The sequence below is a fragment of the Eschrichtius robustus genome, chromosome 14 (genome assembly GCF_028021215.1).
Source record: "Eschrichtius robustus isolate mEscRob2 chromosome 14, mEscRob2.pri, whole genome shotgun sequence".
In the NCBI taxonomy this organism is placed as follows: Eukaryota; Metazoa; Chordata; class Mammalia; order Artiodactyla; family Eschrichtiidae; genus Eschrichtius; species Eschrichtius robustus.
The window spans coordinates 12,619,076-12,633,623 of NC_090837.1; the positions used below are offsets into that span (position 1 = coordinate 12,619,076).

At 49.6% G+C, this 14,548-nt stretch overlaps 1 protein-coding gene across 1 annotated transcript; it reads left to right on the top strand.

Annotated features, from left to right (window-relative positions):
• The first annotated feature begins 21 nt into the window (after positions 1-21).
• On the top strand, positions 22-297 carry HRK (harakiri, BCL2 interacting protein). Its single transcript, XM_068562205.1, has one exon. It carries the CDS (start codon positions 22-24, stop codon positions 295-297), a length of 276 nt encoding a protein of 91 aa, XP_068418306.1.
• The last annotated feature ends 14,251 nt before the right edge of the window (positions 298-14,548 follow it).

Below are 14,548 nucleotides of genomic sequence, written 5' to 3' on the forward strand. Positions count from 1 at the left end.
GAGGGAGCGAGGCGAGCGGTCATGTGCCCGTGCCCCCTGCACCGCGGCCGCGGCCCGCCGGCGGTGTGCGCCTGCAGCGCGGGCCGCCTGGGTCTGCGCTCGTCCGCCGCGCAGCTCACGGCCGCCCGGCTCAAGGCGCTCGGCGACGAGCTGCACCAGCGCACCATGTGGCGGCGCCGCGCGCGGAGCCGGAGGGCGCCGGCGCCCAGCGCGCTCCCCACCTACTGGCCCTGGCTGTGCGCGGCCGCGCAGGTGGCGGCGCTGGCGGCCTGGCTGCTCGGCAGGCGGAACTTGTAGGAACGCGGGGCTTCTTGGTGGGGCCGAAGCCGAGACCCAGCCGGAGCGAGCAACAGGTACGCGAGAGAGCGAGCGAGCGCCAGCGCGCGGTGTCTGGGGACTGGAGACTTGCGGCTGGCTTGGGAGCGGGAAAGCCTCAAGTTTGGCGTTCTTCTCTTCCCATCTCCTTCTTCCTCTGCTCCTGTCTCTCGCAAGGATCTCGGTCCCCCTCCTAGGCAGTCCCCAGCTCTCCCTCCAAGTACCGGGTCCACCGTTTCTGCCCCTTCTCTCCGAGTCCTTAAGCGCATCTTGCCACTCTCCCCATCGGGGTGGCTTTGGGAGGACTTCAGCCTCCGTAAGCCCCACCAGCCGCTCAAGCAAACACACAGTGCAAGTGAAAACTGGGCTTGCTCTGAGAACAGTTATAGGCCAAGCCAAAGATATAATCTATCGCGGTTTCAAGACGAGTCCTCTTTCAGCCGCCTGCCACTCCTGAGTCGCCACCGTTTCCATCACCGCCGCTCCAAACCCCCTTCTCCTTAAGTGTCCCTTATCCAGTTTCTGTTGCCCGTCTCCCGGCGCCCCGAGCACTTCTCGCGACTTCCTCCCCCTCCTGGTTTCTGGCCGGCTCCGTCTTTCTCCCTACCTAAAACTTTGCAGTTTTCCTCCGCTCTGGCAACTTCTCCCCTCCAGCGAGGTGTCCCGTTTGAGGAGCTTGGCCTCCTCTTCACCAAACGGAGGAACTGAGATGAAGGAGATGCCCCAAGTGAGCTGGGGTCGGAGGCTCTCAGGGAAACTCCAAGGGGAAGCCTTAATGAAACAGCATCAATTGAGCTCTTTCTGGGTGCTAGGCCTTGTTGAGGGAGATGTTTGAGAGCCTGCAGTATGCTAGGCACTGCGCGGCGGGGGTGGGGGGTGAGTATGGAGCGCTTAGTGTGTCTGGTACCAGTAGGAAAAAGGTACTGAGCACCTACTGTGCGCTAGGCCCTTGGGATTGGGGAATTACTGAGCACCAGCTGTGCGCCTGGCACTGTGCTAGGCGCTTTAGGGGAGCAAACGTGTAAGGACCGTCTTTTCAGATTCTGGAATAGAGAGGAGAGCTGCAGTGAGTGGCGGTGGAGAGAGTCAGGCTGAGCCCACCAAAGGTGGGTCTAGGGCCGGAAGGTGAAGGTCGAAGGTGAGAAAGCCAGCCCCGGGATGCCATGGCCCACAGAAACCGAGCGCTCGGGTCGCGGCTGAGCCCCGCGGTGCGCCAACACCCTGGGAAGCTGGCGCGGCGCCCGCAGGGAGAGGCGGCAGCCGGAGCGTGGGGGGTGGCAGCGCCCGGGGAGATGCGGGGGTGCGCGGGGTGTGAGCCGGGAGCGCGGGCGACAGATGTCTCGTGGGCCGGTGCAGCCCGGGCGCTGGCGAAGAGAGGTGCGCGCTTCGGGATGCTCTCTGCCCAGCTCGGAGGTCCCATCCGATTCTCCTCCTCCCGGAAGAGAGGCCCGGGGCTGCCCTCGGCCGCAGAAGCCCAGGCTGGGGCCGCCGGATCCTAGAGGCAGGAACAAAATTTTGGATGGGGCACGGGGATGTGGGGCAGAAAAAGGGAGCCAAGCAAGAGACGCGAAGCCCAAAGTGTGTAATTTAGGGAAAGGCGGAATGAAGGTAGGAAAGGAGGCAAAGAAAAAACGGGCGGCGAGACGAGGAAAGAAAGGCGGGGGAGCTGGAGAAAAAGAGAGAGAGTTCCTGGAGAACAAGATAGTGGGAACGTGGATTAGAAAGATGGGAAGCGAGAGGAATCCAGTAGAAATGGGGAGGAGGGCTAGGACACCGCTTCCTGCAGTCTTGGAGACCAGGCGAGGCTGGGGAAGCGCTGCCTTCTCAAGACTAGACGGTGCAGGATGCTGGGCGTCCCACCCAGGGGGCGGAGAGCGCCCAGCCAGAGCCCGACTGGCGCGCGTCGGGGCCGGGGGTGCTCCCGGGGCCCTCAGGAGGAGGCTGCCGCCCTGGAGGTGGCCCGAAACCTCCGCGAGGGCGCGCGGGGCGAACGCAGCGCGCCTCTCTGAGCTCGGGCGCGGGGAAGGACCCACGCGACAAGGAAGGGGGACGGGGAGGAGTTTTCGGAATTATCCGCGGCGTCAGCGGATAATTGTCGTCGCAGAGTTTATTTCCCCTTCCTGACTCTGCTTCTGCCCCAGGGCCCCGTGCTACGTCCCGACTCCAGGCCACCTCCTCAGCATACCCCTGGCTTCTCCTCCATCCTGCTGTGTCCCGTCCGGGCGTCCCCAGCAGCCACACCCTCTAGGGTCCTCCCGCCTCGGGTGCCCGGACCCCAGGATGCCCGGCACGGCTTTCCTGCCGCGCTGCACCTCACTCCCTCGGATCGCCAGTAGAATGGTATTGAACAGAAGGTATACCACTACCATCCCGGGGTTCGCCTTGCTGGGTCTCCCAGGCTCGGCCCCTATCACAAGGACTTGGCTTCTCTCGCTGCTACCTCCAACTCGGGCCTTTCTTGTGCTTTTGGCTTAACCGGGGGAAACCCATCTTTCCCCAGCCTTGGGTAAGTTAGCAAGACGTGAAAGGAAATCCCGAGGAGAAAGACAGTTTGTTGAGTTCTGTGTGTGGTCCTCTCCACATTTCCTACCCCAGAAGAGAAATGGGAATGCTCACAGGGTGCCTTATTGGTTTCAGGGAGGCCTGAATCAGCCATCTAGGGCAGACCATTCTCTTAGGTTAAAGGTGAGCTTAGCTATATGCACGACGGCAGTTTCAACAAACTTGTTTTGAGCCTCTACTGTGAGCCAGCAATAGTTTTCTCAGAAGTCATCATTAAACAAACAAACAAAAATCCAACCTCCCCTCTGAGACTCAGTTTTCCCATATGTAAAATGGGGACAATAGTAGTACTTAAATGCACAGGTTGTTGTCAAGAGGGTAAAATGAAGTCATTTACAGAGAGCTCTAGAAGAGTGCCTGGCACATAAGAAGTGAATATAAATGTGAGCTATCATGACTATGATTGTGCATTTAATATCTTTCTTTCCGAAAGTAGACAACACTTTGCTATTGTCATTGCTGGTGATTCCACACTATTCTTACTTGCCATTTGGGGGAATCAAGGCCACATGGGCCAGGATAGTATAGGGGTTAAGAGCATGGGTTTAGGGATCAGATGAAACTGGATTTAAGTCCCAGCCCAAGAACCTTCTGGCAGTGTGACCTTGGGTAAGAACCGTAACCTCTCTGAGCCTTTATCTGTAAACTGGAGCTGTATCTCTATCAGGATTGTTGGGAGGTTGATAGGAGAGCATCTATTTCAAGTGCCCCGTGCAGTGCCTGGCACTGAGTTCAGTTGTCAGAGGATGCTATGAAATGGTTAGTGCCATCCTTATTGTTTCAAAGGGGAAACTGAGGCAGAGAGAGTCCACCTGAGTCGTCCCAAAGGATCGATCAATGGCAAAGTCATAACTGGCATTGGAGTTTCTGCCTTTGAGGGCCTGCAGCATGCAGCCCGTCAGATGACTTGTGGGATGCAGGGGAGGAGAAGATACCAGGGTGGCAAGCAGAAGGGGTGGTGAGCCTCGAATTCCTGCACTAGAGAGATTCGCTTTCTGAGGGAGCCTCGGGGGAAGCTCCTTGGAGGCTGGGGAGGCCGGGAGGAGAATGGGTGTGATTTAACCAGTCACTGCTTCGAGATACAAGAGAGGGAACAAAAGATGCTTTATGGTGAGCGCTGGCTGGTGGAAGCGTGGGAGGGAGGAGAAATGTCACTTGCCTTTGGGTGGGGGAGAGGGAAAGAGAAGGAGGAGGATTTGGGCTGGGGTGGGCAGAACCTTGCCTTAGGACTAAGGAGAGGGTTGAAAGGGGGACTCTGCGCACCCAAGAGGCGACTGGTCAGCGGCAAGGAAGATAATGGGCCAGCAGGAGCCTGCTTTAATGAATTAATGATGGTCTGGCCTGCCCCCCAGACATGCTAACTGGTTCTTGGCAGGTATTTTGGGGATTAAGTGGTTAAATCTGGAGGCCATCCCTCAGGCCTCTCTCCCAGACTGCTGCACCCCTGCCAGGATTACTTTTAGAGCTTGAAAGCCTAGGCAAGGAAGGAAAGGAGTGAGTGGAGGAGAAGGAGACAGCTGATGGGGAGGAAACCCCCGCCCCCCCCCCCACCCTGGGGAAGGGGCCAGATGTGCCGGACGGTGGCAGCCTTCCTGCCACATGGTCGCTGTCTGGAGTCACTCTCTTGCCTACTGAGAGGCCAGGACACAACTGACTGAGTTGTGGATGTAAAAACAGCCGCACCCGGGAATAATTAAATACACCCCCAGATGCGGGCTGGGTGGATTTGGCAACCGCACCTCTGGTTTTTGAAAAGTCAGCTTTTCAGACCTACATTGGGGGTGGGGAGGAGTGGAGTGGGGGCTTCTGTCTCCCTTCTGGTCATCACTGTGTGTGACAGGATTTCATGGTAACAGTGAGCTGCCCCACACTGTCCCTAGCCCATGGCAACTTGCTTGTCACATAGTAGATACAAAATAACTATGATGAATACATGAATCATTCAGAAACTGTGCACGATGAGCATTAGTGTTTCCTAAATTCGGCTTCTTTCACTTTTTCACCTATTAATTATTGAGTTCCTACTGTGTGCAGGGCATGGTGGACACAGGAAGGACCGAGACATAGAAGCCCCTGCTCTCATGGAGCCTACATTTTAGTGGGAAGAGACAGATGATAAATCAGTAAAGATTGTTCTGGTTACAACAATTGTAATTGTAACCAATTACTCCAAAACTTAGTGGCTTAAAACAACTATTCAATTAGGGTCATACATTCTGTGGGTTAGAAATTCAGACAAAGCATAGCAGGGGTGACTTGTCTCAGTTCCAGGCTGACTGGGGGCTGGAGTCATGGTGATGGGATCTTCACTTATAGGCCTGGCTGTTGATGCTGGGTGCCAGCTGGGACTGCCAATCAGAGCATCTACACTCAGTCTCTTGTGGCTTGGGCTTCCCCACAACATGGCAGCCTCACGGTAGATGGATTCTGACCTGGTATCTTAGAGCTCCAAAGGCAAATGTCTCGGAGGGTCAAATGGAAGCTGCTTTGCCTTTTTTTACCCAGCTTCAGAAATCACTTTGGTTAAAAGCAGATCACAAGCCAGCCCAGATTTAAGGGGAGTGGAATTAGACACTACCCCATGGGGGAGTGGCAAGGTTCTAGAATAGCAAATGGGAGAGAAGATATGTTGTGGCCATCTTTGGATTATGCAGTCTAACACAGAATTTCAGAAAGTGTTCAGGGCTCTGAAGGTAACACACGAAGATAACGTACAGGCATACCTCGGAGACATTGTGGGTTTGGTTCCAGACCACTGCAATAAGGCGAGTCACAAATTTTTTGGTTTCCCAGTGCATATAAAAGTTATGTTTACATTATACTGTAGTCTATTAAGTGTGCAGTAGTATTACGTCTTTAAAAACAATGTACACACCTCAATTAAAAAATACTTTATTGGGCTTCCCTGGTGGCGCAGTGGTTGAGAGTCTGCCTGCCAATGCAGGGGACACGGGTTCGAGCCCTGGTCTGGGAGGATCCCACATGCCGCGGAGCGGCTGGACCCGTGAGCCACGGCTGCTGAGCCTGCGCGACTGGAGCCTGTGCTCCGCAACAAGAGAGGCCGCGATGGTGGGAGGCCCGCGCACCGCGATGAGGAGTGGCCCCCGCTTGCCGCAGCTGGAGAAGGCCCTCGCACAGAAACGAAGACCCAACACAGCCAAAAATAAATTAAATAAAAAAAAAAATACTTTATTGCTAAAAAATGCTAACCATCATCTAAACCTTCCATAAGTCATAATCTTTTTGCAATAATCACATCAAAGATCACAGGTCACCGTAACAAATATAATAATGATGAAAGATTTGAAATATTGCGAGAATTATCCAAATGTGACACAGAGACACGAAGTGAGCAAATGCTGTTGGAAAAATGGCATCAACAGACTTGCTTGACACAGGGCTGCCACAAACCTTTGATTTGTAAAAAATGCAAATATCTCCGAGGTATGCCTTTCATAGCGAGAGCCTGGGGCGCTCCTTACCTGCAGTGGTTGGAGATGGCCACTTTGAGGAGGAACCAAGGAACCAATGACATGAGTGACGAAAAGGAGCCAACCACGTGAGTATCTGGAAGAAAGTTGTTCTGGGGAGGTGAGACTTTGCACCGTGTGTTTGAGGAAGAGGAAAACGAGCAGTGGGCTAAGACCACGTGAACTTGGGGGGAGAGGAAGTCAGAGGGCAGGCAGGGGCTAGATCAGGCCATGGTAGGGAGGTTGAGTTTTGTTGTCAAGGGATTCACAAGTGCTGACAGTACATGAAGAGGTGCTTTATAAGAGGAGAATTAGATGTGATGCAATAAACTACTCATCCGCATGCATTTGCAAATATGAATTGAGCACCAGCTCAGGGCTAGGCACCAGGACGTAGGGATGCAGAGATGAGTAAGTCCCAGAACCTGGCCTCAGATGCTCCTAGACCTCAGGGGCAGGAGACCCTGGCTCTGGCCCCCACCCCAGCCTCCTGTCACTGGAGGAGACCTCCCACCAAGGTCTGAGAGATTCTGGTCCCTGTGCCAGCTCACTGATGCCCAACCCTCAGTGCCCTCAGAAGGTTGTGGATACTGGCTGGATTTCCATTCAATTCCGTATTGTCTCCCCTCCCTCCTTCCTGCTTTAAACTGGTGCCCCTGCAGTTGGGTGAGGGATCTCTGTCTTAGGCCACATCAGTGAGATGTGTCCTTTTAGTACCGCTGGATACCCAGGAAAAGAGAAAGCTCCTTTCCCTGCCCTATGGAGAGAAAATTGGCTGCCCCACAGAGTGTTGCCATCTTTGAACTTTTGCTCCACAGGCCATGGACTTGGGCAAGATGGAATTAAATTGTTTTGGGAAACTTTATGTAATATTCCTTTTTTTAAGAAAAAATAGCTTTTTCTTGATTACAAAAAATATTACAAGCACGTTATCAAATACTTGGAAGATACTGAATAAAAGAAAAATTTAATCAATTGTTTTTATCTCACTATCCATTGTTAACATTTTGAGAGGTTTCTTTCCATTTTAAAAAAAATGCACTGAGAGGTACTTTAACAAATAGAATCCCTCTAAATACATTCTCTGTAATCTGACTTTGTCATTATATCATGGACATTTCTCCATGCTTTATAGTATTTTCTACGACACGCTTCTTAGAGGTTGCTTAGTATTTCTCTGTTTGGCTCTTCCACCATTTACCTTCTCATGCAGCTATTATTGGACATTTAGACAGTTTCCAGTGTGACGCAGAACATCCTTGGGTGTAACTCTTTGGGTACATCACAGATGATTTTCTTAAGAATGCCCACAAGTGGAACTTTGATATCAAAAGTGTAGGTAAACATTCTTTTATTATAAAGGTTGTCTAAAAGAGTATAAAATCTTGTAGTTTCTAGATAAACTCTGCCGCTTGTTCCCTTTTCTCATTTACGTCACTGGCCACTATCCATAATGTGGTTATCGGCTTGGCTCTGGAGCAGGCTGTTACCATCCCCAGCTAAATCTGTGTTATCTTTTTATGGCATATTCTTCATGGACCGCATCTCTAGCCATTGTTGGAGTGCATGAGTGAGATGACTGCTGACATGCCCATTCCAACTTCAGGGAAAGGCTGCAAGTCATAGCAGTGTCACTAAGAGTTTGAAGAGCTTCTCTGCCTTCCTGGCTGTACTTGGATCTGGCGCATGGTACTTAATAAATACTGTAGGATGCTAACATATTGATGGTGGGGAAACTTAGACAAAGTGATTTTGGAGGGGTCTTCAGAGGGTGGGAATGTGTCAAGGGCCATGGGATAGATTTAAGAAGAGGTAGCATTTTCAAAGACTGCCCAGATTTATAATGTTTCAGCCTGTTGGCACACCATGGGGCCTCATTCTTGATTCACAAAATTTAACTGCTGGTAACTGTTTATCTAATTCACCCAGATTTTATGCCAAGGTAGGACAGCTTGATGGAAAGTGACATGAACTTTGGAGTCAGGCTGACTTTCAGATCCGGTCCTGATCTGCCATTTCCCAGTTATGGGACCTTAGGCATGTCCCTCTATGTTCTGAGCAGTATAAGGCATATCACTGATGTTCAGAAAAGGGTAAATGATAGTGCAGGATATGTGTTGTTCTTATTTGGTGTAAATTTCAGTCCATGGGCCCATATTCAGAGTGTGGTGGGAACTCTTAGGGGACTTTTCTGAGCTTTTTGCACAAAGCAGTTGCTAATCCTGCCCCCGCCCCCAACTCTGTGGATCAGCAACAGCCTTCTTAAGCCACTGCACCGGGGCTGGGGGAACCTCCAGGACAGGACTCCCCAACCTGGGGGACACTAGCCTCCAGGTCCCGTGAGGGCCCCAGTCCTGGCTTTTTGTCCATCACTGTATCCCAGCACCTGGCATGGTGACCAGTGCAGAATGGGCATTCACTAACTACTGAATGAATGGATGGATGAATGAGTAAATGAATGAATGAATTTGGGAGAGGCTCAGGGAATTGGGGACCCCCCCCAGAAATGAGACATAAAATTGGCTGACTTCATACTCCTCTATTCGCCGCCCCCGCCCCCCGACTTCAGGGAGAAATCATTGCTTTGATCTCAAAAGATCTATGACCCAAAGAGATCACCGTTCTTGAAACACAGCCAGAAATAGACAGGACTTTAGAAACCACCTAACACAACTCCCTCACCTTATAGATGGGGAAACCAAGGCACAGAGATAGCTTCTGAAGGTGAAAATGAGGCGGGCTTACATGCCAGCTGTCTCTGTCGAAAAATGTCTTAGCGTCTAGGCAGAGGTCGAAACCTGGTGGTTTCCTGGCTGTAATTGGCCTGCCGTTTAGATTTATTTGACTTGGATGTCTTCCCCCACACGCTTAAAAATCAGGCACTTTCATATTGAAGCTCAGGTTTCCAGTTTTTATTGAAAAAACAGAAGGATCTGACAATACCAAGTCCCATGTGGCAGCAAAAGGCTGGAGATGAGTGTCAGAAACCTCTTTAGATGGGACACAAACTCTCCAGTGACCCTGGCCCCTCCTGGGCACACGTTACTGGGGCCAATGCATTTAAATTTATGACCTCTGGTTTCGGAGACCACCCTGCCAGACTTCCCTTGATGCGTAGACACACCCACACGTGTATCCTATTTTAAAGAAATGAGATCATACTGTTCATGCTGTTTTGTAATCTGTTTTTTCCCCAATAAAAATAGGTTGCTGAGATGTTCCCATGTCAACAGAGGTTTTCATCATCTTTTTTTATGGCTGCATGGTGTTCCGTTGCTTGGATGGACCACGATTTCCTTATTTGGTCACATCCCCAGGGATATTTACGCTGTTCCCCATTTTCTGATAGTTCGTAAGTGAGGTTTAGTGAATTCTTGTTTGGACAACTTTGAAACCAAAACACAAAAAACTGAAGTTCCTAGAGGTGAACTTGTTGGGTGAAAGAATGTGTGTGTTGTAACATGTGATACATAAGGCGAGGTTGCTTTAAGAAGGGTCTGTCCATTTGGTTTGGTGTCGATTCTGTGCTGTGCTACCCCCAACTTCTCAGTGCTTATTCTTTTGGACATCAAGTTAGTTTGGCATTCAAGGCCCACCTGCCAGAACTTCATAGTGGGCAGAGCTTTGAGGTCTCTGGGCTCTCTCCACAGACTTCATATAATCAATAACTGTTCACTGATAGCATTGATAACTATTCACAGATAACAGGGGCAATAGATAGATAGGCAGAGAGAAGGAAACACATCTTCCAGGAGCTGCCAAATGGCCTCTTCCTTTCTCGTACACCCCACACCTAGTCTTCTGCTCTTTTAGTCCCCTCAGCCACCGTCTCCGCAGAGCCCAGTGTCCTAACTGGCCAGCAAGAGCTACATGGACAGAGATTTAAATGATAACATGGCCCAGAGCACCTTCCCTCTAGGAGGGTTCCACATGGAGAGCTTTGTACCCATGATTCTTAGACATCAGGACCGACCACTGGCACCATTTGAACTCCATGGTCAAAATCAACCCGCTGAAACCAAAGATGGAAGAGTGGGTAATAAGAACCTACTGTATAGCACAGGAAACTCTAGTCAATACTCTGTAATGACCTATATGGGAATAGAATAAAAAAGAGTGGATATATGTATATGTGTAACTGATCCACTTTGCCGTACAGCAGAAGCTAACGCAACATTGTAAATCAACTATACTCTAATAAAAATTAATTAAAAAAAACAAAGATGGAAGAGTGGGGAAGTTACCACCATTATTCACGTGCTCACTTAGCCACTGTCACTCAACAGGTTGAACTGAACACCTGCTCTGTGCAGGGCATGGTGCTGAGCCCTGAGGATGAAATGGTGGGTCAAGGGGAGAGACAAGGGGTGTATAAATGCACAGAAAGTATTCTGGGAGGCTTAGGGGTGGAGTGAAGGCGGCTTTCCTTTTATTTCTATATCCTTCTCTGCTATTCGAACTTCTAACTTATCACATATGCAAACGGCAAGAGCAAAAAAGATATTTTTTTAAATTAAAAATTGGGACCTCTTAGGAGGGAACCCAAGAGTCCTAACTCTTCTCAGATGTAGGGAAGAGGGGGTAAGGCTCCTGTTGTAACGCTGCAGCGGGATTCACAGCTCACAGCTCTCCACCTACAGTGCCCCAGCCCAGGCAGCCGGTCTCTCGAGGCTTCCTGTTCTCCCCCTCTGTCCTCCGCCCCTCCACTCTGTGGGTGCAAAGTGGAAATAGGGACATTTAAGAACAGGAGTTTCATGAATCTCTTCAGTTGTGAGCTTTGGTTGTGAGTCAGCATTTGAGAAAGTGCTTTATGAGCCAAGTTTGAGGAAAAACATCCCAGGGGCAGTTCAAGTGGTTCATAGGGAGCTGTGGACTTTATGTTTTTAAACTAGTTTAAAATTGTACAATGACTCCTTACTCCTTTCAAAAAAAGAAAAGAAAAAAATAACATAAACAATACAGAAGTAAAGTATATAAAGTAGAACGCTGTAATTGTTCTTTTACTCCACCCCCAAAGCCATCCCCTGGGGTAACTTTCAGTCTGGAGTATATAACAATGATAACAATAATAATAACAACAAATGCAGATCTTACTATGTGCTGGACTTCTAAGTCCTCACATATGTTAATACTTTCAGTCCTTATATCAACACAGTAAGATTCGATATACTCCCCCACCTTTTCCATATAAGGAAACTGAGACCCAGAGAGGTTAATAACTGGCCCAAGGTCACACAGCTTTTAAGTGTCTGAATCAGGATTCCAACTCAGGTGTCGAGCTCCAGAGTCTGGGCTCTTAACCATTATACTATTTTGCCTCTCTGCCATACTTTTTATATGGATATATAGATAGATATAGCTCTCTGTGTATGCACACACACACATATTCATTAAAGGAAAAAAAGATCTGGGGCATTTGCTCTTTTCAATTAAAAATCATAGCCATCTTTCTGTCTCAGTACATTTAGATTTACCTCTTTCTAATAGGCAGGTGGCTTAATTTGTTAATCCAGTCTCCTATCAATAAACACATGGGTTGCTTCCAAACTCCAGATTTGTAATAAATTCCAAATTTATTACAAATAAAGCTGGAGGGAACATCCTTGAGCACATTTATCTGACTGCTTCTGTGGGCTAGTGGAGGGTGTCCAATTTAAAGTCCCCCAGAAGAAACAAACAAAAAAAAGAGTTATACTTACTGACATAACATATCCTGAAGTGAAAAAAATGCTAACTAAAAAACAAACAAACAAACAAACAAAATCCTCCAGAAGTGTATACATAGGCCCACCCTGATTGTGGAACGTGTGTCCACTGGCTGGTTGATGCCGTGCAGAGGTGTGCTTCTAATGTTCATCCTTCACTGTGGACGCCAACCAGTAATCAGTACACAAACGGGCACAGGAATTTGTCCATTTAGCAGCCCTGGGAAACCCTTAGAAAGACTCATTATAGGCTCAATGATTTACAGGTAGGAAAAGTGAAAATCAGTTGCTGGTCCTAGTTTTGCAAGGAAACAATACAGTTTCTCGCCTGATGCCACTGTTATTTTCCCTTCATCATCTCCATTCAACTCAGGTATCGACACAGCCTCAATTGTAACAACTTTCAGATGCAGTTCCTTGCTCGTCAGGGTCCCCTGTTTGAGCCATACTTGTCACTGCTCTTGCGCCTTGCTTAGGCCCTTTCCCCACCTAAACGATCCTGCCTTCTTCCAAATATGGCAAAAACATTGTCTGTGTATCTTCAAGGCCCAGTTCAAATCCTGCTTCCTCTCTGAAGCTTTCCTGGTGAGTGTAACCGCATCCCGACTTCTGGGCTCTAAACACACCCAGACCAATGTGTCTGCACACACATTGTCTGCAGACAATGGTCTTTTACAGTCCTGGCCTCTGGCATTTCATGTCTTCCCCAGTAAGACTGGAGGCCAATTGAGGGCAGGCACTGAGCTTTATCTTGTGCAGAGAACAATGCTTAGCACGAAGTCAGCACACTCCATAACACACAGTAGGTGCTTAATAAACGTGGTTCCTTTCTCTCCCTCCATCGTTCCTTTTTTGTACCCATGCTTAAGGCAGCATAATCACCTCAGGCTAATGCTGCAGGGTTCCACTGACTTTATAGGTCAGTATGACTAGACACCAACAAAGTGAGATTTTTAGGGGTTACAGAAGCTGGTTTCCATGAACTAAATTGAGTGTGCTTCTCAGTTGAGTTGACGGTGACTCTGAGTCAGTATTCCATGAAAACATACAGCAGCTACACAGTAAAGCAGAATGCCTTCTGCGCTTGTGTCCTGATGGGACAGGAGGGGAACGGGGTGGGGGGTGGTGGTTGGCGGGCTGCAGGGGTCTTCTCCCTCCACCTGAGCAGGTCAAAAGCAAAAGGTTTGAAGTTGCTGATTCAGATCCTTGTGACCAGCAGCTAATGTAGATTGTGGGGCCCATGTGATTATGGACGCAGTTGTATGTATCGGTCAGGGTCCAAGTAAGAGGCAGAGAGCGCCCCCAAACTGAGTAATCAGAGGAGAATTTAGTAAAGGTTCGAAGGCAAAGTGTGGGCAGGGTTTAGGAAATCAGTGAGGGATCCTGCAGCCCCCCTGAGGCTGGCAGCCCCCCTGGCCTAAAGGCGAGGCGAGGGGACAGGACCCAGAGCCTGGAGGGGGGCCCGGAGCTGCGCCAGAGAGCTTCCTGGCAGGTACTCCGGCCGACCTGTGGCCCTGTCTCGCCATGCCATTGCTGCCTTCTGTGAACTAGACCCCGGAGGAGGCCAGAGGCCAAGGGAGTCTGTTGGTGCAGTTCATGCAAGTCAGTATCCCGGACTTTTGTCCACTTGAAGGTCATAAAGTCATCTCTCTCCTACACCACGTGGTTTGTATCACGCACACGGCAGTTTTCCCACCACCTGCTTTAGAGTAATGTACGAATTGTGTTTATCTCCTCTGCTGACTCTCCAGCCTCATCTCCCCCCAGGGCCCAGGGCCCAGTCTTTGCTTGAGGCTCATCGAGCTCCCTGACCTAGTCATGGTGTGTCCTTCCTCTGTGTCCTGTTTCTTCTCCCTTCCTCCCCTCCTCTCTTCATCCCCTTCCTGTACTCCCTCCCTCTCCTCCTCACCCTCCCTCTCCTCCTCTCCCTCTTCCTCTCCTCCTCCTGATATACTTCACATCCTTTTAAAGCGCACAAGTCAATGGTATTTATTATATTTCCAGAGTTGTGCAGCCATCCCCGCAATCAATTTTAGAGCATTTTCAGTTCCCCAACAGAAGCCTCGTACCCATTAGCATTTAGTCCCCAATTGCTTACATTCCTCCCCAGCCCTGGGCAACCACAAATCTGCTTGCTTTCTTTATAGATTTGCTTATTCTAGACATTTCCTGTAAATGGAATCATACATTTGTCCCTTTCGTGTCTGGCTTCTTTCATTTAGCAGCATGTCTTCAAGGTTCATCCGTGTTGTAGCATGTGTCAGTGATTCATTCCTTTTTATGGCCAAATCATATTCCATTGTATGGAAATACCCTACTTATTTATGCATTCATCAGGTGATGGGCATTTGGGTTGTTTCCACTTTGGGGCCATTATAGATAATGCTGCTCTGAACATTTGTGTACAAGCTTTTGCGTGGATATATAGTTTCCATTCTCTTGGGCATGCACTGTTTTTCTCTGCCCTGCCCGGGATACCTCACCTTATCCTGGCTA